This window comes from Haemorhous mexicanus, chromosome 5, assembly GCF_027477595.1.
Source record: "Haemorhous mexicanus isolate bHaeMex1 chromosome 5, bHaeMex1.pri, whole genome shotgun sequence".
In the NCBI taxonomy this organism is placed as follows: Eukaryota; Metazoa; Chordata; class Aves; order Passeriformes; family Fringillidae; genus Haemorhous; species Haemorhous mexicanus.
In genome coordinates, this window is record NC_082345.1 from 13,624,941 (window position 1) to 13,647,530 (window position 22,590).

The 22,590-nt window shown below is 46.1% G+C and overlaps 2 protein-coding genes across 3 annotated transcripts in view; one reads left to right on the forward strand and one right to left on the reverse strand.

Moving 5' to 3' along the window:
- Positions 1-2,836: 2,836 nt before the first annotated feature.
- DENND11 (DENN domain containing 11) lies at positions 2,837-18,285 on the forward strand. Of its 2 annotated transcripts, XR_009486446.1 has the most exons (10): positions 2,837-3,219; positions 8,489-8,588; positions 9,598-9,756; positions 10,439-10,592; positions 10,832-10,970; positions 11,440-11,571; positions 11,761-11,911; positions 12,105-12,173; positions 13,251-15,013; positions 15,977-18,285. XR_009486446.1 is itself a non-coding variant. In XM_059845937.1 (9 exons), the coding sequence occupies exons 1-9, from the start codon at positions 2,979-2,981 to the stop codon at positions 13,444-13,446; spliced, it is 1,341 nt and encodes a 446-aa protein (XP_059701920.1). In that variant the 5' UTR covers positions 2,837-2,978; the 3' UTR covers positions 13,447-18,285. The 2 variants fall into 2 exon arrangements, 1 of the variants encoding a protein (XP_059701920.1); XM_059845937.1 differs by having other exon boundaries at positions 13,251-18,285.
- A 1,175-nt stretch (positions 18,286-19,460) lies between these two features.
- AGK (acylglycerol kinase) overlaps positions 19,461-22,590 on the reverse strand; it is a 35,521-nt gene continuing 32,391 nt past the window's right edge. The window contains exons 14-15 of the mRNA XM_059845938.1: positions 22,013-22,097; positions 19,461-20,118 (exon numbers count right to left, since the gene is read on the reverse strand). Of these exons, the coding sequence (XP_059701921.1) occupies positions 19,981-20,118; positions 22,013-22,097 (223 nt within the window). The 3' untranslated portion in view covers positions 19,461-19,980. The remainder of the gene's footprint in view (positions 20,119-22,012; positions 22,098-22,590) is intronic.

Genomic DNA, 22,590 nt, shown 5'->3' on the forward strand with positions numbered 1-22,590 from the left:
ATTTATAATGTACAGATTTATGAATGTATCATTTCTAAGACTTCAGAAGAGAGTCAGGAGCCATACACAGGTCTGGGTACAGCTTCCCATTCGAGGTTTCAAAGGAGAGGAGGGAGGAGCTGTGCTGGGGAAGGCAGCCCCAGAGGTGGGGTTGCTCTCTTGTTCCCTGGGAGCAGGTCAATGTCTCCCCTCACTGCACCTCTGTAAAAAACAGGACTCTTCTGAGCCTTTGGCAACCTGTGTTTCAAAGTGGGACTAGAGCAAGTTTTAACTAACTGGGGACAAGGTTACAGCAGCCTTTTTTCTTAGCCTTGAGGAGCTGCCAGAACGACATGCATTGACATGAATGAACAACGAGATTGGAAGTGGCTGCAGCCCACAGGAGATGGGTGCTTGGCAGAAGCAGCACCTGCTTTCCTTTGCACACATCAGGGGCAATTCCCACCAGAACACACAGGGCCACACTGGGCTGAGGTCTCTGTGCTCTCCTAACTTGTTCCTTAAAGAGGATGGCTTACTGGTCTCTGAAATTGCTTGTTAAGACTGTGATGAACAATTCATTTGATACAGAAATGATTTGTATCCAATTCACCAAAACAGCCTCAGGAGGTCATGCCAGAAGCCCAGTACTGGTTGCATCTGGCCCAGAGGTTGCAGAATTTCTTGCAGGCACAGAGCTGTTGCTGCCATGCAGCCTCTCTTAGCCTGAAATGCAGCTGCTGCATCTCCTTGTGCCTTATCCTGAGTGAGGTCCAAAAGCCTGGCAGTGCCAGCACTGGCTGCTGTGACAAGCTGTGTCTGCAGCATCTGGCCAGCTGAGATCCAGGGCCACTTTAGTACTGCTGTGATCTGACTGCGTTCATCAGATGTTCAGTACCTGAAGCATTAGATTGAAATATGTTAATTCTGAAAAATAAGGCTTTTAGTCCCCATGACTACATGTTTATTAATACCCAGAAAGGAAATTCCTTCTGACCAGGATTCAATCCCACCTTAAACAATTTTTAAACTTTTTCCCCCCTCTCAGGATTTAGAGGAACTACCCATTTTTCTAAGGGGGGATGTGATATGTAAAGGAGAAAACTTGGACCTGCTGTGTAAAGAGGGCCCAGCTTGTTCATCTTGCATTTTAAAAATAAAAGCTTCCACACTTTCATTTACATTTTCCCTGACTGTTCAAAGACCTGATGACAATTTCCTGAGCCCTTAGCTGGAGGGAAAGGGTAATATTTTCTTTTGAAGTAAGTTTTTATTTTTAAAAGGGTAATATTATCTTCCAGCATAAATAATTTCAATATTGGTGAAATAATAAAACAGTAGAAAATGTGGTCTTTGTTTTTTGCATGTATCCAACATAGAGTGTGCCCTCAGCAGGGCCAGATTGCTGGCCAAAGCCATATCAATTGCTCTGGTACCACCAGGTCCCTTATCCCACGGGGTTTTTCAGCAAAGCTGGGAGCTCAGAGCATGATGATGTTTCACACCTCTCAGAGCCAGCACTGGCAGCCCCTGCTCCCTGTCACTGCTTGCTCTTCCCACGGCATCCCCTCCCTCATGCTGGGACAATACTGGTGTGACTGCACTGCTGAGGGGACCAGGAACAGCTCTTCACCACAAATAGCTCGTGTAGGTCATGAAGGAATTCTTATTTGGGATTTATTTCCTGCCTGGATTGCTGGGGGACAGACACTTGACATTTGTAGCAGCACTACTGTGGAGATGAAGATAGAAATGAGCTGTCACTTCAGCATCACCAACATGCAAAAATATATTCATCCAAATGAAGATTGGCACTGTCTATACAGTTAAGGCAAAGCATGTGGCCAAGTATTTGCAGAATCTGGCTTTTCTTTACACAGTAACAAAATATTGTGCAGGGTTTGTTTCTTTTTTTCTTTACCAGTCACCTTCTATGAAAAACTCCATCTGCTAAAAACCACCTACTCTGGTCTACAGCTCTGCAAAGTAAACTTGTGCATGGGCTTTGTGAAACAAAATGCCTACTCAGTGTTGGAGCTGTCTGAAATGAAGCTCACAGCAAATGGATGCTAATGTTACCAAAAAAAAGAGAAAAAAACCCCACTGCTGAGGAAACTGGATGATGGGTTTCTTAATGGGATATTGAACACTCAGAACTGTTCAACAGGAAAAAAGTTAGACAATTAAGGCTTTTATGACAGTATCTTCCTTTTAATTTTGGCCTGCTTAATTGGGCAATTCAATTAATCAGAAAGACCTAGGGAACCAAGTTAATCCTAGTGACACTTAATGACATTGGTGGTGGCATAAGGAGGACGGTAATTACAAAAAGTTGGCTGACTGTAGATGCCTTGGTCATGCTTCTGCCCCCATCTTTCAATCTGCTTGTTCCGCCCAAAGCTGTTTCACATCCTTCTGTAGCACATATGTACACATATATACATATATATATATATATGTACACATACCACTATACACTGGATCAGTATCCCTTCAGATTTGTGGCTCGCAGCTTCCACCACAGCCATTTGAGGGGGTGCGAGCCTGCCCGCGTTGCTGTGCCCAGTTCCCGTGGCTTTCCCAGCAGGAAGGCTTTAACGGGGCTGGGGGAGGGACCTGCTCGGCGTTGCTGTCACAGCCTGGGGGGGACAGAAGGCGGGCAGCTGGCTCTACCCGGAGGGAGGAGGTGAAGCACGGGCAGGCGGACTGCCCCCAGCCCCCGGGCTCCTCCAGTAGCCGGCACCGGAGAGCTCCGAGCCGGGATCTCCCCCGGCTGCCCCGCGGCCCCAGCCCCGCCCCGCCGGTGACACTCCCGTGCTCCCGCCCCTCGCTTCCCGCCCCCCGCCGGTGCGGCGCGGGGGGTGCGGCTCCGCTCGGCCCGGCTCGGATTGGCTTGGCTCATCTCTGCCTCGCTCGGCTCGCTTCATCTCGGCTCGGCTCGGTTCATCTCGGCTCGGCCCGCCTCGGCTCGGCTCGGCTCCGCTCGGCCCGGCCCGGCCATGGTGGAGCGCTCGGACGAGGCGCCGCTGCTGTTCTGGGCCGAGGGCCCCGCCGTGTCGGCGCCGCCGCCCGCGGCCGAGCCGGGCAGCAGCGGCAGCGGCGGGCGGCGGCTCGGCGGCGGCTGGAGCGCGGCTCCGTGGGACGGCGAGGGGCCGGCGGAGGCGGCGGGGCCGCAGCGGGCCGAGGCGGAGGAGGACCAGATCGTGGCCGTCTTCGTGGTCACCTTCGACCCCCGCACGGGTGAGCGGCACCGGGAACGGGCGGGCCGGGGCGCGGGGGCCGGGCCTGGGGCTCCCGGTGCCGCTGGACTAAGATGGATGCGGCCGAGACTGTGTTTCCCTTGGGGAGCGCTCCCTCCGCATCCCGCTTCCCGGGGACCGCTCCTCCCGCCGCGCTGGGGCAGCGTGGCCGGACCCCGTGCTGAGCGCCGGCGGGAGCCGGGCTGCCCTCTGCCCCCACCGGGGACCGCGGCTTCACCGCACGGCTGCCGGTGTCGGGACCGGGGGCCGTGGGCGTTTGCCGAAAACGGAGCACAAGGGGATTGCTTTTGGTCTCCATCGCGCCGAGAAGTTCTGGCGGGAGGAAGGAGCCGCGTCTGGTGCCGCTCGGAGGAGAGGGATGGTTGTATCTCCACGGCACAGGGAGTTTGTGGACGGCGCTGAGGCATCCCCTGTGCCCCGCACAGATTTAGGCCGAGCCTTTGCCCAGCGCTGCCTGGAGGGCACCAACCTGTTAGCAGCATCTTGAGAGCATCCTTCTGTCTCCGTGGAGTGGCGAAGGCCTGCCCGCAGCTATCGGTGATGGATGGTGTTTGTGGCAGGTGTAAATCCGGCAGGCTCGCAGGGCATGATCACCAGCAGCAGCAGCTCAGCTGCATGTTTCTTCGTGACCAGTGTGTTTAGAGGCTGGCCTCTGTGGGATCTCTGGGACTTAGTGCTTTAAAGGAGTGCTGCGATCCAGGAGGACAGAGGAGAGGGGGAGGGGAATTTATTTTCTACTTCTCACTGCCATATCCATCTCTCTTAGTGTTGTTGGAGTGTGCTGTACTGACAGAGGTTATTAATTTCAAACCTGTAAGTCAGCGTTTCAGAAAATGTCTTAACTTTGTTTTCCTAGTCCCACTGCTCCCACAGTATCCACCAACCAGGATGTTAGAACACAGATAGGAAGTTAGCACCTGCCTTGCAGCTGCGAACACAGGTACTACTGTGCAGAGGGGTCAGATGTCCTGAGACACATTGTTGGGTCTTTTGGCTGCCAGGCACTAACCTGGGGTTCAAAGGCAAGAGAGAACTTCAGGAGCCCATTTACATCCAGGTGTGAGACTGAGCTCCTCTTTCTTCTCTAGACAGGCACTGCCATAGCAAATCCACAGCAAAAGCAGTAGAGACAGGAGTCTGTAAAGCACAGTGAGGTTAGTTCTTCAGTGGGAGGGGAAAGTACCTGACATCCTGCTCACAAGAGTGCCTTGGTAGTGAAGACTGAATGCCAGTCTTGAACTGAAAATCCTAAGGAAGTACAGAACAGGACGTAGCTGCTGGAGTGATGTGGTGTCAGCAATGCCCACTGTCAGACAGCATGGCTGCTGTGTCCCAAAACACCCAAGGATTTTGAGATGTTACCCTTTCATACTACACCAGAGGGAAGTGTCTTCAGTCTAGAGGTCATTCACTCATAAAAATCTGTAATAAGATTGGATGTTATCTTTCCACCAGGAGATGGAAAATGGAGGTGTTTCTCCTAAGTATCCAAAACATGAGAGAGACTGGGTGACTGCAGCAACAGCAGGTTGCCTTTCAATCCAACAGCATATGCCTTCTATGAAATGGTGAGATTTTCTTGAGAGTTGGCAGAAAGCTGAGCTTTCTCAGGAGTTTTTCTGAACCAGCTGTTGCTTTGAATGAAGTCCAGGGAAAGTTGGGCAACAGCTCTTCTCACATCTGATGTGCAGTTAATGCTGGGTGTCATCAGCCTTGGAGTAGTCTGTCAAGTCCAGGAAGATTCAGCCTCCTGCTGCTAGCCAGCATGGATCATAGAACTGTGAGCAATATACCAGCAAATGTCAGCTTTACAGCTGGAGAGCAAAGTGCCCTGTGGAGGGTGTGGACTTGGAAAAACATCCTGAAGTTGCAGTGGTGTGAACTTGCTAAGATCAAAAAGAGAATACAGGAATTACTGGTAAACCACATCAGATAGTGTAAGGGACTTCTGTAGTCTTTGTAAGGGTAGCTGGTCCTTGTGTATGTCTTAAAGGAAATCATCCAGTTAGTGTCTGAGCTGGAAACCTGCTTGATCCTGCCCAGGAAAAGCATGGCTGACCTCCTTTGGCAGCTTGCTGAGGCACAGGAGCAGCTGAATTTCTGGTGGTGGCTGTGCAGGTGGTTATGCCAGGTAGTGTCTGCCCAAATACAGGGAAGTAGATGGGCAAGAGAGGTTTTACTGTGGAAGCATGAAATGGTCACCATGCTAATAAAGAACGTAACAACTTCCCTCCAGAGTTTAGAAGGGCTTGAAGCAGAAGAGCTTAGTGTACAGCAGTTGCATGTGATGAGTTTCCAAAGGTAGCTTATGGGGTTGCCAGGTCACTGTTACAGTTCCAAGTGTCCCTGTGACTGTCAGTGCTCATGTGAGTGACTGACTTAAGAGCCAGAGGCAGCTTGTGAATCCGTGCTGTCCTCACCTGCAGCATGGTGAACCTTGTGGCACTTGAGAAGGAGCTCTCTTCACTGCTGTTAAGGTCACCTTTGTGGAGATCCCACACAGTCTGTTAGCTTAAAGGGTCTGTGAGTAATAGAGAGAGACAAGGACAGAAGAGAGGGAAGTAACGTGTTTTGCACCAGTGAACATGGAAATATTCTGGTTTTCTGTCCCACATTTCTTCTGTGCAGGAAATGGAGCAAGTGTGATGTTTAGGTTCACTTTTTCCTTCTCCTGTCCTGGCACAACATGGTAGCACTGCACAGCTGGGGACCCTAAAGCCCTCAGGAAACATCTAATAGTGAGGAGTGACAGGTGATGACCCCAAATGCTGGTGCCAATATCTTCTTTGAAAATCCAGTGGAAAGAAAATACAAGGGAAAGAGGAAGAACATCCTTAACTTTGCACACTAGAAAATGAGTGCTGGCTCAGACCTGACCTGAAGGTGGGAGAAAGCTTCCAGGAGATCAGATCTGCAGATCTGACTCTTAGCAGAATCACTAGTCTGCTCTCTAATGCTGGGTGACTCTCACTTGGAAAGTTTCCTGTGTGCACGAGAGCTGCTTTCTCCGTGGGGAAGGGCAGTGCTTCCTGTTTTTCTACAACATTGTTCCCTCCTCCCTCCTCTGGTTTCTCGGGCAGACTGGCAGTCCTGTTGCATCTGGGTGAAGTCTCTCCTTTGTTTGCTCTCCTGTTTCACCAGACTGACTTTCCTACTTTTTAATCTCGGCGTTTGTTCTCCGACTGCCACGTCGCTCCTGTGCTCGTAGGGCAAGGTGGCGTGAGGAACAGCCAGGAGCACAGCTGCAGGTTGCTCCTGACAGATCCCAGGAAAAAAAAATAGCTATGTGATAGGTGAGCTGGTTTTGAGGTCACATGCAGGGTAAAGATCTGTTTCAAGGGCATCCTTTCCTTATTGCTGCTAGAACAGGCATTGTTGGAGCAATGTCCGCTTTAACACCTCTGCAGTGGATGTGACACCTGACAGTGTTTGTGACTGAACTGAGCAAAGCCCATCTTCCTTGGCTCTTGCTGGCACTCTCACCTATCGATCCATGAATCTACAGGTCATGACCAATAAGGGATGCTCTGTGGGGCAAGGCTTAAAAGCACATCTGGCCTTAACCACAGTTTCATGGTTATGAGGCAACAGTCTCAAGAGTTGACTTCCTCGCGCTTTCAAGGAAGGCTCTTGCGCCTTTAAAAAGCGAACCAAACAGGCTCACACAAGCCTCAAACAACAAAAGGCACCATCTATATATAATCTGCAGGCCCTCCAGGGGAGCGTGCAGGCTGCTATGATGTCAGTGGCTCTCTCTGCCAGCCTTTCACACGCCTCAGAGGCCGAGGCTCCGCACAGCAGAGCTCTGTGCTCCCGCCTGTCACTGCACAGGGCTGCGCTCGGGGTCACGAGGCTGCTGCTGCTCCCCGGCTCTGCGGGAGAGCTCTGCTTGTGCACTGCGAGTGGGCTCTTGGATGCACGGCTCCTCCTGTTGCCATGCCTAACACTGTTGGGTTTTTTGAAGTCCTTGCCAGGCAGGGCTGGGGGAGGTCTGCTGAATCTATGTGAGAAGAAAAATAGCCTATTTAAATGTCAGTAGCTAAGCCCTATTCCTGTGCAGGCATATACTTGTGCAGTATGAGTAATGAGACAAAAGACAGGCTTCAGAAATGAGGCCTCAGATTTAAATATCTCCAAGAGTCTTGGCTGAGTGTAAGGCGCCTCCATATGTATGCTGTCTGTGCAAGCACTGCTGGAATGCTCACCCCAAAGGGCAGGGAAAGGAGTGAACCAGTAGGAAGCATCTTTGTGCTGCACCTGCCATTGCATTATCCTGAAGAATTTTGGTTTGTTTGCCTTGTTTTTGAAACTAAGCCACATGACTTCAAATGCTGTGGGCAGACTGACAGAGAACAGAAACTCGGTGGGTAAATTTGGAGCACATCTCAGTGCAGTGGGAATGTCCAGGTGAACAGGTTGGGCTCTGAAGTGTTGTCATGGGAAAGTGTAAGAAGTGACCCCTTTTTTGGTCTGTGTTAAACTTGTTGGACTTCATTTGCTTTAGGGACATTTTGTGACTTCTCTGATATCATCTGTTCCAGGATCAGGCTCCTCAGGTGGCCTTTTCCCCTGAAAAACTGCATGCTTTCTGGCTGGGTTGGCAGGTGACAGATGTTTGCTGATCTTGATCTAGCTTGTAATTTATGTACTTTTTTGCTGGTTATTCTAGCATGCACAAACACATTGCAGTACTTGGATCACCTCAGACTCCATATATAGCTTTAGGTAACTCCTCCTATCCTAAAGAAAATAGGAGAGACTTCAGGGAAGAAGTGATGACTTGGATGATGCCTTAGGAGTTTCTGTTTGACCAGGTCTGCCAAGCACAGGCAAAGAACAGTATTGGTGGTGGTGTGAGCTATCCCAGAAACTCATCCTAAGGAGCAACAATCTGTCCTTTGGTTCTCTCTTATGGGATGGATGTTTGTGTAGACCAAAGCTTATCCACAATCAGGTAAAATCGTAGCTGCTCTGTAATTAAGCTTATCATGGATAAATCCACAAAATAGCACTAGCTTCAGAAGTGGCCCCAAATGTCCTGCAGTGTCTGTGTGTTGTGCTACAACAAGTAACAGTTGCAAGAGATGTCATATAATGTCTGTGACAGTTTAGGAGTTCAGGAGGTGTCTTAGGGCACTGTTAACAGGTGTCCCAGGGTTAGAAAAGCAACAACTTGCTGTTGATGATATGTGCATTTTAGAAAGGGGTATTGTATTCAAGCTTACCCAAATTAATTTCCTTCTCTGCAGGCAACATGGTGGAATGGTGTTTACCCCAAGATATAGATTTGGAAGGTGTGGAATTCAAATCCATGGCAAGTGGGTCCCACAAAATCCAGTCAGATTTCATGTGAGTACATCTGAGCTATACTACTTCTTCCTTTCTTAGCTGTGCATCTACACCACCAGCTCTTAATTCAGAACATGCAAGAAAAATACCTTCTAGGAAGCTAGGGTCCTGCAGAAGGCTTGTTGAGCTGTTTCTACCTGTGCCAAAGATACTTTTCAGACACTTTCAGTATCATGTTAAGTAAGAGCTAGCTGCAGGGATCTGCTGTATGACTGCTTTGCCTGTGGAGACCAACTGGGGCAGGCCAGCTTCTCACTGGTGGCAAATTTTTATGTGTACTGGGCAAATGATGTGCACTGCCACTATTGAGACTGTCAGCAGAGGCCTAGGATGAAGGGCAAGGAATGGCAGAACTGAAATGGGAAGGATTTTTTAGGAAGAGAACTTAGAAAAATGTTCTTAACTCTGACAGAGCTTTTGGTTCCTTTAAATGTTGTTATAAACAGGTCTTGCTCACTTTCTTTGCTAGTTCCTCCAGTGGAAGCACATAAGAGGAATTTTCTGCATTCTGCTAACCTAATGTTGCATTGCAGCAATGTTTTGCAATGAACTGCAGTGTCACAATTCCTTTTGGTCAGGAATAACAGTTACTTTCTTAAAGGCATGTGGACTGAACTCTTGCAGTCTGATAATCAGTGTGCGCTTCAATGTGCTGGCACCCAAAATATGACCAAGTAGCTGTAGTGTACTCAGACCTCCATTCACTGCAGGCTTCTTCCTTGGAGGAAGGGTTCTGCACTGGGTGAATCATGTTGGTCTTCCTTCCAAGTGGCTGGTAGGGGCTTTAGTGGGAACTCCTGGGGAGCTCTTGCCTTAAATATTTTGTCTTGCTACTCAGAAGACTGGGGCACCCAAGGCCTGCCCACAGCCCTTCAGTTAGCAGGGTGGGATTTCAGGGAGCTCCTTACACAAGAAAATTATTCCCAAATCAGCAATTTTAGCCCTCAGTTACCTTTCTTCTTCTTCCCTCTTTGTAACGCTGACCCTTCTGTCAAACCTTTGTCTGCAGTTATTTCCGGAAGGGGCTCTGTTTTGGCCTGGCCTGCTTTGCCAACATGCCTGTGGAGAGCGAGTTAGAGCGTGGTGCCCGCATGAAGTCCGTGGGCATCCTCTCCCCTTCCTACACGCTGCTGTATAGGTACATGCACTTCCTGGAGAACCAGGTCAGGTAAGTTCCCTTGGGAATGAGCCTGGCCATTCCCCACCTGAGAGAGGCAATGTTCCTTCTATGGAGAGCAGTTTTAGGCAAGTGAGAATTCAGTGACAATGCTCTGCTGTGATTTCCTTGACTGGCTATTTCTCCAGAAAGTATTACAGGTTCACAGTGTGAAGGAGACAAAGAACTGATTAGCAGCAGTCTGTTCCTTCCTTAACAGGCTAGTCAAATGATACCCAAACCCTGGTTATTGTAGGCAGACCTAAGTGTCACAGGGAGAGTTGAGAGAACACAAAGTTCCCCTTTTCTCCTTCTGAAAACCATTTTACTAGGGGTTTACAAAAGGCTTCTAATTGTGTAATGGTGCTCTTGGCTAGCTGTGTGCTTCAGTTGTGTTGAGTGGATCTAGCAGCAAAAATGGTGATGGCAGAAAACTGTTCCTACCTGAGTGTATTTAAAACAGGACCAGGGCTATGCACACCCCAGCTCGCTGCCTGTGTCAGCGTGTGTGTGTTCTCTGGCTGCACTGAGAGCTGGTAGTCCTGATGTTTCTTCAGCCCTCCTGGATGAATCTGTGCAACTGAGGCAGCCGGGATCCCTTTCAGCTGGGAGAGCAGATGTTTGCTGGGGGCAAGGCACTAAACAAATAGTCTGGAGATACTACAGATCTCCCTTTTTTCCCTTTCTTTTCCAGACACCAGCTGGAAATGCCAGGGCACTACTCCCATCTAGAGGCCTTCTATGATGACAAGAAAGGAGTTCTCCCTGATAGCAAGGGCACCCCCAGCTCTCAGCAACCTGTCCACTGGCTGCCTTCCATCCACAGATATATGTACCCAGAGATGAAGGTGAGGCAGGTGCCTGAGGCCTGCAGGAATGGGCAGAGGGCTGCTGCTCCTTGCTGGTGCCTCATACTCCTTTATGTAAGCAGTCACTCCCACGCTTTGTAGGCTGCTTAGATAAGATTTTGTTACTTGGACCGTTGCAAGCTGTGTGCTGGTCTTGCTCCCACATTTAGACTTAGCATCTGTGTATGTGTCCCTGTTTCACCTCTAAGCTGTTTTCTTCCCTTTCGCTCCACCTGCAGATCACACACCCTGCTGGCTGTATGTCTCAGTTCATCAAATTCTTTGGTGAGCAGATCCTCGTCCTCTGGAAGTTTGCCCTGCTGCGCAAGCGCATACTGATATTTTCACCACCCCCAGTTGGAGTTGTCTGCTATAGAGGTATGTTTCCAGGGACACTGCAGAACTCTGATCTAGTAGGCTGAAGCATTGCAGAAATTGCCTGCGAGTACTGAGGGGACAGACGTCATGCAGGGCTTCAGAATCCATTGTGACCATGCCTCGTGAAGACACCGCTCAGTCTGCATTTACACATTTCCTACCAAATGCTTTTCTTCAGGCCTCGCGAGTAAGGACACATCTGGCACTGTCAAACTCAGTTCCTGTCAGCACAGGACAATGAGAGCACTGACTGAATTTGTGGATTCTAGAAGGTGGGATTCCTATGGGAGAACTGATTATTTCCTATGCAGAACAAGATGTCATCACTTGAGAAGTTCTGCTGTTCAAGGGCATTTCAGAACTCTGACTGTTGTTTTCCTAGAGGTCTGTGGGAGAACTGGGCAATTGGGGTTCAGAGTGCCTTGAGGGAAACCAAAAGCATCTCAGGATGTACTTCTCTTGTCCGCAGTGTATTGCTGCTGTTGCCTTGCAAATGTTTCTCTGCCTGGTCTTGGAGGAACTGTCCCAGAGTCCAAACCATTCTTCTATGTGAATGTGGCAGACATAGAAATGCTGGAGACAGAAGTATCATACGTGGCCTGTAAGTATGATGGATTAGGCGTGATGTTTTTAGCTTCAGGCTGCAAAATGTCTTGAGACACCAGACTGTGGAATAGAGCTGATGAGAAATAGGTTGTGCATGGAATGACTAACTATGCAAGCAGGAGAGAACAGTTGGTCTGCTGGGAAAGCAACATGCTGCTCTGAAAATCTTCTCTGGTTTTGGCAGGTACAACAGAAAAGATCTTTGAGCAGAAACGGGATCTCTATGATGTCTACGTGGACAACCAGAATGTGAAGACGCATCACGAACATCTACAACCACTCCTGAAAATTAACAATGCTGACAAGGAGAAGTACAGACGGCTCAATGACCAAAGGTAATCACAAACGTCTGGGTGCTCCTGACAGGAGATGTGGAATAAAGAGGACACTGCTCCTTTGTACTTTCCTCCTTGTAGTATTTTCAAAATATGCCACTGGTTCAGCTCATCTCTTGAAGATTCTGGTCGTCTCATAAAGCTTTGAGGTTCACTGTAGGTATGTGCAATTAACTTGTGTCCCTTCTCTCAGGCAGATGTTAATGTATTCTCAAGAAGTGGGTGAGGATTGCAGCTCCTGTGAAGAGGACCTTTTTATCTTGTGAGTAGCTACCTCTAATACTTAGTTGGACACTGCTAGTTTTAGGGAGCCTCTTGCACTGATTTTATGTTGCACTGTTTGGCATGTTATGAAACAGCATGATTGACAGAATTCCATAGTTAGCTTTCTTCCTCTAGGGTTCCAGAAACAGACTGGCTCTTCTGCAGATCACCTTCCTTTCATTTTGAGAAGCCAAAATGTAGTATCCACTGGGGTTGCTTATGTGCCAGAAGGGAGAAGTGAATTTTAAAAACACAATCAGAGATGTAAGGATGCCCTCACAAACATAAGCACTATTGCCAGAACATTTGGCTCTGGAAAGGACAATGTTCATGGAAAGCAGGCACTGTACTGTGCTGGGGGTTGGTAGTGTGGAGATCAGACCTGCATGTGAAGGACTGGCCCACTGATGTGGCTGACTTCATACATGGCAAACAGAGGAACCAGAATGGGGTGTAGAGTGGGAGGTACAGAATTAGATAAAAACCACATGCCCACCACCTCTGAAGCCCTGCTCTGCCTGTTGCTATTCACACTCTGCAGCAGGTTAGAAGTAATGGAATGAAACTGTGTGAAGGGCTGTGGGGGCAGAGCTCTGATTGTTGAGCTTCACAGGTGTAGCCAGAGCTCTTTCAAAATAGCTTTGCATGTTTCTAGGAAAGCCACAGGTAAGAAGTAGCTCTCACTAGTGCATTCTGCACCAGTAATGGAGAATTTATTTACCCACTGGCTTATCAGATGGGTGACAACACTGTTTCCTCCTTTACATTACGGGAGCTGTAGGTGTGATGTACCTGCTTGGTGACCACAGATCACACTTTAGCTGATAACGTGGCTCCTTCTGAGGGAAATGCCACCCACAGACGGGAGCACCACTGTCAATTAACAGTTCCTGCTTTATCTTTGTTTATTCTGGGTCACCATAGAGAGAATGGAAAAGCACTACAGCGCCACCTAACAAGGTGGGATCTCTGGCTGAAGGGAGCTCAATGCAGTTCTGGGGCTCTGCTGCCTGTTTGGTGAATACACTGTCTTTTTGGAGTGTGTGCAATCCCTTTTGCTGACTTTACCCTACAGGTTTTTCATGGAGCAGAACAACCGCATATTCCAGACGCTGATGGAGGTGTCAGCCAGCCAGGACAAGACACTGACAGCTGACCACGCACGAGGCATGGGCCTGGATCCCCAAGGGGATCGAAGCTTCCTTATGGACCTCCTGGAAGTGTATGGCATTGATGTTATGCTAGTCATTGACAACCCCTGCTGCACTTAAACCAAGGGCAAGAGAGATGGGGAGCAAAGATCACTTTTTAAAGACAACTGGACATTGCTTAGGAGGATCACTGGAACTCACCATAGCCAAAGTTATTTAATAACTTTATATGGAAAGTATTTATAATTTTAAAACAAAATGTGATTTTATTTTCTCACACTCAACTTCCCAGTGAGTACCTGCTCTAAGGTTCTTTTTGGTTTTGTCTCCCTTTCCCTTTCGTGTTTTTTTGTTTTGTCTAGCTAGGACCAGTGGCACCTTTGCACCAAACCTCACTGTTGCCAGTGATTGCTAGGTTTTGGCCTAGCCTGGATACCTGAGGGCTGAAGACTTCAGGAAAGCACTTTGTTTGATGACAACCAATGTGAAATGCTATAGCTGAGCTTTCAGACTTGGCTGGAAAATCAACTCCCCCTTCCACCTGGGGACTGAAGAGGGCTTTAGCACAAGCTGTTAATGGCCCAATCTCATAAATAGCTCCTACCAAGTTTATTGGTGAGGACAGTTAAACCAATGAAAAGAACCAGGACTCCTTTAAACATTCCTCACCCAACTTTAAGGTGAACTGGAGTCAAGTCACCCTTCCTTGTAAATGGCAGAAGCAAGTTTGGGATCGGGGATGCTACAGGATCTTCTGACTTTGCTTACTGGAGCAGCACGGTTTCACTTCCAGCATCTGAGGTGCTCTAAACTGGCAGACACTGCACCTACCTATCTCATAGCTGGAGAAGAGCACCCTCTCTCCTCAATCCATCCCACCACCACCTTTGGCTTTTAGTTGCATCATACCTGCTGCTTTGGTTTAAAATCTTCAAACCAGCAAGATGGTCTCCCATTTACCAGGGACCAACACCACTGAGCCACTTTGCAGTCACTTTGTTGTCCAGCCTCAGCTCAGATGGTGCTGGGCTGGAGGGGTAGAATAAGAATGCTTTAACTGTCACTAGCTCTTCCTTTGTAGCTGATGGGACTTGTTGCTCCTTTGCTTTAACACTGCTAATCCTCCTTTTGTTGAGCCTTCAGCACTGCCCTCTGCTATCCCTAGCTTTCTGTGTGAGACAGAGAACAGGCCTTTCAGCTGGAACAACTGAAGCTTGCAGGAGGTTCCCTTGGAGTTTGGTATTACCTGGCACGGCTGCTAGGAGCAATGTTTAAAAGCAAGTCTGTCTTATTTTCTGGGCAGAGCTGTAGAACCAGATGAAACAGATGTTTTCTTATGCTGTTGAAAGAACAGGATTCAGTTCCTGAAGGACTAGTCATTACCTCCAAGAAGGCTATCCCAGTAAAGAGTAATTCCTTTGCCATAAAAAATCCAAGAATGCTACTGTGGGTTCTATGTGTGACATACAGCTTTGCTCCAAATCCTTCAGCCAGTAGCAACATCAGCTTTGAGCTGACTGTTCTTCCTGAACTGTGGCTATAGCTGATTTTTTGCTGCTTCTATCATTACAGATTTCAGCACCCTTGAAGGCTTTCTGTGCACTGTAGGAATGCAAACTGTAGCTGATGTATCCATTTGTCCTAGCATTTTATAGGATGAGACAGAGCCTGAACCACTCTAAAGCAGGTGAGCACCTTTTTGAAACAAGTGAAGCAAATGTTCTCCAAGCACACCCTCTGTGGATTGTCTTCCTCTGGAAAGGAGGAGGCGGTTGTTCCTGCAATTTGCCTGTCTCTGAGCAGTCACTCCCCTAGCTGCTTTTTCAAGGCTTTGGGATGTTTTTGTACAGAAGAAAATATGCTGTTGTTCGTACTATAAATTGCTCACAACAACTGTAACATCATCCTTAGAAGGCTGGGGAAAAAAATAGAGAAAGAGGTAAAAACAGCTGAGTATCATTTAATGGAAAGACCAGTCTCTTTTCCTTAAGAAATGGCTTTGTTTTTAAATTGACACCTAAAGTATAAAAATGGCCCACAACATCCACACTTTTTTTCTCTAACTTCCACTTCAGTTTTAACATGCTGCCTGCAGTGATGATCCCTGAGGAAGTACAGCTGAGCTGCCCTTGTATTGCTGTCACTTCTGCAGACATCAAAAGAAAAACTGAAACTAGTCACAAGAAATTTCTCCTCTCACTTTCTTGAAGGTTTGCTACATACAGCTTGAAGTTTAGCTGTAATCAGTTGTTAATGACTTTCTATTTTCTTTGTCAGTAGTTCTTTTGCTAAACTAAACAGAAACAAACCTTTGATTTAATGTTGAAATTTTACAGTCACTGCAGTCAGAGGCTTTCTAACACCCTGCATTAGAGCACTGTTGTTTACAAACTGTTGAAACATGACATCTAGTAGATTGCACTGACATGGCCCACTGAGCAGAAACTCCTGAAATTCCTATTTGACATTTACTAAACCTCTGCTTTCCAGAAATCAGGTCCTCAGTTGTTAGCAGTAGTATGGGTGCAGAAGCATCAAAGCAAACAGATTGCTGCAGCAGCATCCGTGTGCTACATCCTGTGGATGGCTGCGGCCTATATTGTTCTTCCTTGTAATTTTGTCTTCCTTGTAATTTTGCTTCTCTATCAAGGCTCTCTTGGCAGACAACTGCTACAGAAAGTCAGGAAGTTGTTCAACAGAAGACAGAACAAGAAGACTTTTCTCTCCTAACCCTTCCTTATTTGATTAGCTGCAAAAGTGCTTTCACCTGAACTCCTTTTCTAAAAGATTGTGCTTTTATTTTTGTCACATGTGGAAGGTTCTCAAGAAATGGGTAATGGGTACATAACAGAAACAAATTGTTATAGCTTGGGACATGAAGGACTGTTCTGTGGAACCAGTTTAACTGAGTCTTATCTTCCCAGAAGATACCATAATTCAAGGTAAAACAGTTATGTACAGATATTCAAAATCCCCTCCTGGGCACTCAGTTGGTGTTTGTTGCATAGTAGCAGCTGGGAGACATCTACTGGGTATGTTTTGAATCAAAAGAGGGATGAAAATGTGGCATAAGATAGATATTGCTGATTTGTCTTCTCCCTTTGCCTTTACAGTGGTGCCTTCAGTTTCTTGGGTGTAATGCCTCTGGTCAGTTGCTGTGATCAGAGCCCAGGTTTGAATGGTGGTTCAGTAACCAGGTCTATGCTGTGCCCCTGTGTATTCTCCAAAACTGAAATTGTTGGATAGCCAGTGCATGTTCTCAGCTTGTACTTGCTTGACTTGAAGCAAGAGAACAAGAGCTTCCTAACTGCATCTTAACTCAAGCTGCACTAGAAATGTATAATCAAGCAATGAATTATTACTACTTGTACTATCTGCATTGAAGGGTAAAGCTTATGAGAGATATAAAAGCTTGGTTTTCAATCCGAACAAGCACCACCATGCCAGGCATTTAAATCATCCAAAAGTCTTCTCACTGCAAAGGCCAAGCTCCATAGAGCCAATAAAGAACTATAATGGATACTAGGAGAAAGGCACTTTATGGAATCAGAACTCAGATCTGTCTTACAGACATGCCACTGCCTTTTTTCCCGGCATACATGAGGTACTTATTGCAGTGATCTTAGAGCCAGTGGTCACGACTGTCACAGGAGCTGAGCTTGCCTGTTCACCATCCTTTTGGGCAGAAGAGAGTTCCATCACCTTTTCAAGAGGAAGTAGCTCCCTGTACAGGTTATTCGGTAAAGCAGGGTTATGGTGATAACCATTTAACACCTGTCAGAGTTAACAAGCAAAAGGCTGAGAGTAGCTGTGGCCCTCCTGGCCACAGACTGTGCAAGGGACAGGCATGCTTTGCTCAGGGAGGTGGAAAGACACTGGCTCCTGGAATAGCAGGGCAAGAGCACTCTACCCCCTAAAGCAGAATTCTAGGTAAAAAGCATGCACACTAACCCAAACTCTCATCCTAGTCATTTCTTCTAAGTTAGTTGCTGTCTTCTTCCCACCTTCCCAAAACCAGTAGTGTAGTGATTATGAGAAAGGACAACATAAATGTCTTTTACAAGGGACTGGAATGTATTGACTTAACAGTGTGATCTGTCTGAAACTGAGGGTACTAAATGCCTATGAACCAGGATTTTAGATCTTGGTTAATGCAATATGTGATTCAAATGGGAATGTTTAAATGTGGTCAAAATAAACAGGTGCCTTGAGCTGGTCCATCATTAGATTGTTATCCCTCCTTTTTATTTATGTTACAGTATTTTAAGCCCTTCTAAAATGGATTGTAAGTTGGAGCCAGGATAAGTGTTTTCATGAGTGGGACCTAGGATTCTACTTCTCCTTCCTGTCTTGGGAGTTTTACAAAGGAAGATTTTTGTGTTGCTGTCAGACAGAAACATGAGAACTGAGTCCTTTCCCCAGCACTTCAGATAATGGGTTCAGCCCCTGCCTATTTTATCTTGTGTCTGTCTCACACCTCCCTTCTGAACGTTGCAATTCAGAGGTGTCTAGAATTACCCTATACTGGAAGAACTCTGAACTGCAGAGGAGGGAGAAAAACTACTTGAATGGTATTTGTACAAGCTACTCAACTTATGCTGATATGAATATTTAAATACCAGCCTATGTCTCAGATGATCCTTGGCACTTCAACATCAGAACAGCATCAGCAATACCAATTCTGAAGGGATCTCTTGGTTACCCTCAATCAAGGAATCATATTGCAATGGGAGCTATGGAAGAGAACTAGTGATTTTCCCTGTAAAATGGTACAGATGAACAAGGAGCCAGTTCTCACCATCTCACCCCTGCAGCAGGCTGGGTGTAATTCTAACAGCTCTGATGTTGTTTGCATCTTGCAGATGTGTGGTTGCTCCCATAGGCCTGTGGCTCTGTAGAGAAACTGCTTACTAAAAACATGGGTATTTTTTAATACAATTAAAGCTTACCTTTTTGAAATGGCTGTTGCCTTGTCTTTCCTGCCACTGGAGAAAAAACATATTGCTGATTTTATTACAGAAACGTCAACTTGAGGGAAAACTCCAGTGGTGAGAACTGTCCTTGACTCTGAATGAGCCAGGGGCTGCAGAGCAATGTTCCAGGTGTCTCTGTGGCAAGCAAAAAGAGCAAAGCACAACCACCATGTTCCTTGGAGAGTGACCCAGGGCTCCACTGAGCACTCTTCGTTACTGCAAACCAAAAGACAGCACAAACCAGGTCCCATCACCAGCACAACTATGAAAAGGAACCAGCAGGCTTCTATTCCCTTCAGTCTCACTCAAAGAGTTACAGAACAGCCAGAGCTGGAAGGGACTTTAAAGATCACCCAGTTTAGCTAATTTGTGTCTCTATAGTGTAGTCCAGGGAAGAACATTCAGCTTGGGTTCAGCATCATGCAGAAACCCAACCCTGCTTCTTCTTTCAAGGCATGTCTCCAGCAGAGGATGCTGTTGGAGCATAGGCTGCCAGGATTCAGTCCTTGACAGAGCTGCTGGAAGCCAACTCACTTGGATCTGTACTTTAATTACAGCAGAGAGTCAACAAGTGAACTTAGACTAGACCACAGCATAACACATTGACTACAGACAATCACATCAGAAAAATAAGGATAATTTTCTTCCAGTAAGCAAGGCAGAATCATGTGAATTTCTAAGTTAGAAAAAGGGTAACAGATAAGCTTGCCTAAGTCAGTAATACCTCCTTTCAGCAATTAAAGCTATAAACAAAAGCTCATAAAAGCAACAAAACTAATTATGGTACTGAGGCTCAAGTGGATGGAGGTTGCATATGGAGTGGTGGGCACTGTTTACATTAGAGAAGAGCAATCAGACACAATAAATAAACTTTATTTGGATATCCTTACTGGCATTATACTACTGCAGGAATAAAAGGAATATTTACAAAAAAAAAAAAAACCTCAGGTGGTTAAAGAGTCTTTCCAAATGTACTTCATACAGCTTTGGGTCAGTGATGTTTTCCAATTTGCTTCTGTGCAATATACCTAAATTGATCAAAGGAATACATTTCTACTATATAATTACTGGAACTCTGTGCTGTTGAATCTGGCAAGATGAAAAAAATGAACATAAATATATTATCAAGATACATACGGGGATTTAAACTTGCTCCAAAGCTTTGTATCACCAACCTCCAGTTTATTTTGTGACAGAGTAGATAACCAACCATCTGTTTTAATGTGGCAATTCCAATGTTTCATAGAATTCCTTAGCATTATTCCCCCCAAATATTTTTTCCCAGGATACCAGGCTTTGCAAGATTTTTACATGGGTAAAGTAAACCTAAACTCTTAGAACACAAGGACAAGTACGCTTAAATTTTACTTTAATATACAATTGCATTACAGCAGTAGCATCTGGCACACAGCACTCAGCCTGTAGTGCTGTAAATGATGACTTCTTAGGGGAGGGTGGAAAAAGATGCCATCAAATTAACATGCATTTTTCAGAATTTTCATTTGCATTTTGAACCCCTTTGAGACCAGTCAAATCATACACTTCCAACGGAAGTACCTGGCACATAAAAATAGCCAAAAGGCTTATTAGTCTAGTGGGGTTAATCAGGTTAGTTAGGTCTCATGTGCCTTGAAGAGACCCTGGTAAGACTGGTGAACACTGGCCCCTCTGCCATGAGCTCTCACTGTACCACTGCCTGCAGCAGCTGCTCTCTCATTCTGGGATCACAGAAGAAGCGGAGTTTGCGGGGTAGGAGCTTCACCTCCACAGGCATCGCTTCATACTCCTCATTATCAATGCCAAAGGATCCCCCCGTGCCCTGTGTGCAGTGACAGTTCAACATCAGACGTTATTTCAGCAAGGCTGTAATGCTGATTTTACTAATAAAAAACAGCTGCATACTTAGCTCAGTCTCAACCAAGATGACCTACTGCCTCTGCCTTCCAGCCCATTTTCTCTCCACAACACAGGCAGACCTAGCCTTCACCACAAAGAATGTATTAAGAGTCTGGTGCATGTTACCTCACTTAGTTACTAATTAGTGATAATTAAACGCTAGGAAGCTCTAATGACCCACATTGTTTACACTGAAGGATTCTTTTCTATTGGAACTACAATTATGTGCACTTAGATCTTGGGTCTGCCAGTGGTGACATAAACTAATCTGCAGAAATGCCTGTTAAGTAACTTCTATTAAATCCATGTTACAAACCCCTTTCAGCATTGTTTTACTATATTGATCTGAAACATGAGATGTAAACTAATTGACTAGCCAGGAATTACTGAGCAGTAGAATTTTCTTAAGTGTTTAATGCTGATAAAGTTACCATGTGATTAAAACCATTCATCAAAATGGCAGGCTGACTTTACCTAAAAACAACTTCAGTGACTGCTTTGTGTGCCCTTGACTCAGGGGAGGGCTGTGGGTACTCAAACCAGCTCCAAGGGAACTGGGACACCACAGCAGCACAGACTAGGGGAACCAGTACAAGCTCTGGCAGTCAGAGGTACAGCAAAGCAGTTCACCTCTATCAGATGAGTCTCACCAACATAAACTGGTGAGACTCATCTGGGCTGCCTTCAGTTCCTTCACTGGAGCTGGGCCATGGAGTCAAACAGCACTGCTCCGTACCATGCACTCATGTTCGGAAGATCGTAGCAGCAGCTGCAGTATGAAGAGCTCATTTTATACCACAACCCTTACTTATGGCCCAGCTGTACTCAGCCCAGCACTGCAGAGTATTCTTTCAGAATCACAAATTTTCCATTATATGAATTCAGTGGAAGCATTAGCATGCTGGTTAATCATGATACCATAATTCATGATTTTTATTTGGTAGCAACAGATTTTTTTGCCTTTCAACAAATTCTTTATCCCTTAATATGGAATTATTTTGCCAAATGATAGATCACTTGAAAACAGAAATTGTCTATGAGATTGATTTAATGTCCTTGTAAAAACAAGAAACTGTCCTCCCAGGGCTGCAATAACAGCTCAGAGGCAGGAAAAGATGAATCTAAATTACACAGGCAGGCACAGCTTTATCTTCTTTCTCAGCTTAATAATTTCAAAGTTTTGAGGCACTTCCTTATCCTGATTTCAGCTCCCCTGCCCTGTCTTACCCTCCTTTGCCTCTAATATTTATCTTCTTCTCTACAGCACAATGCCTTCTAGGGTAAAATGTACACATCTTCAGTGCTAAGAAGAAGATCTGTATATCACAGCATTACACAGAATGTTTCAATCAACAGTCATCTGGTCCAACCTCCCTATTCAAGCACATTGCACAGGATTGTGTCCAGATGATTCTTAAGTATCTCCAGTGAGGGAGACTCCACAACCTCTCTGTGCAGCCTGTTCCAGTGCCTGGTTATCTGCACAGTAAAGAAGTTCTTCCTAATGTTCAGGTGGAACTTCCCATTCATATGCAATACACTCAAGTAAGAGACCCTTTAACCACCATGAGTGTCTTCATAAAAGATCTGCCACTATTTCCTGGCAGAACAAAGCTCCCCCATCAGGTTTACAGACTACTTGGGGAACTTCAGTATGTCTGTCCTGGCAAGGGACTCATTGGCTGCACTGAGGAACTGAGTGTCTCATTTGCAGTGTAATCCATCTCCCAGATTTAGAATAGGAATTTCTTAAAGTACATCATCAATAGGTACAGGAAACAAAGTAAAAGAGTTTTTCAGCTCTCTCAGCTTCTCACCTCTGGAAGTTGCAAGATGCATCTGCTGGCTTGGATGCACTGACTCCCTTCAGGGCACATGTATGGGTCATGCATCTTTTGACTTCTGTCCAAAGCAAAAGAGAGGGAAGGTAAGGACATGCTTGTCTCAGAAACAGCCTTCTGCAGGGATGGCATTTTGTTGTGGTAAATCATTATGCATTTGGTAAACTTAGAGGTTATATAAACAAATATTTGTGGGTTTAACTGTGGAAAAAGTAGAAGAGTCCTTCCCTCTTCTGCTGCAGTCAATGCATATCATAATGCACCAAGAGCCTCCAACCAGCTTCTGCTCTGAGGCTCACTAATTATATTTGAACACTGAGCAGAGTTTTGTGCTCTTCACTTCCATGCTGAACTATGCACTTCCTGCAGTGACTACCATCTCCTCATAGCTCATGCAACTAAACTTACCAGCAACTAAAAAACCTAAGCCAAAAAAAGATAGCAATTTAATGGGTCAGTGTAGTTATAATTCTATCTAAAAACAAACAGAACCCCCACATTTTTCATATCAAAATCAATCAGTATGACATTTCTTATCAGCTGCTTCTGTTAAC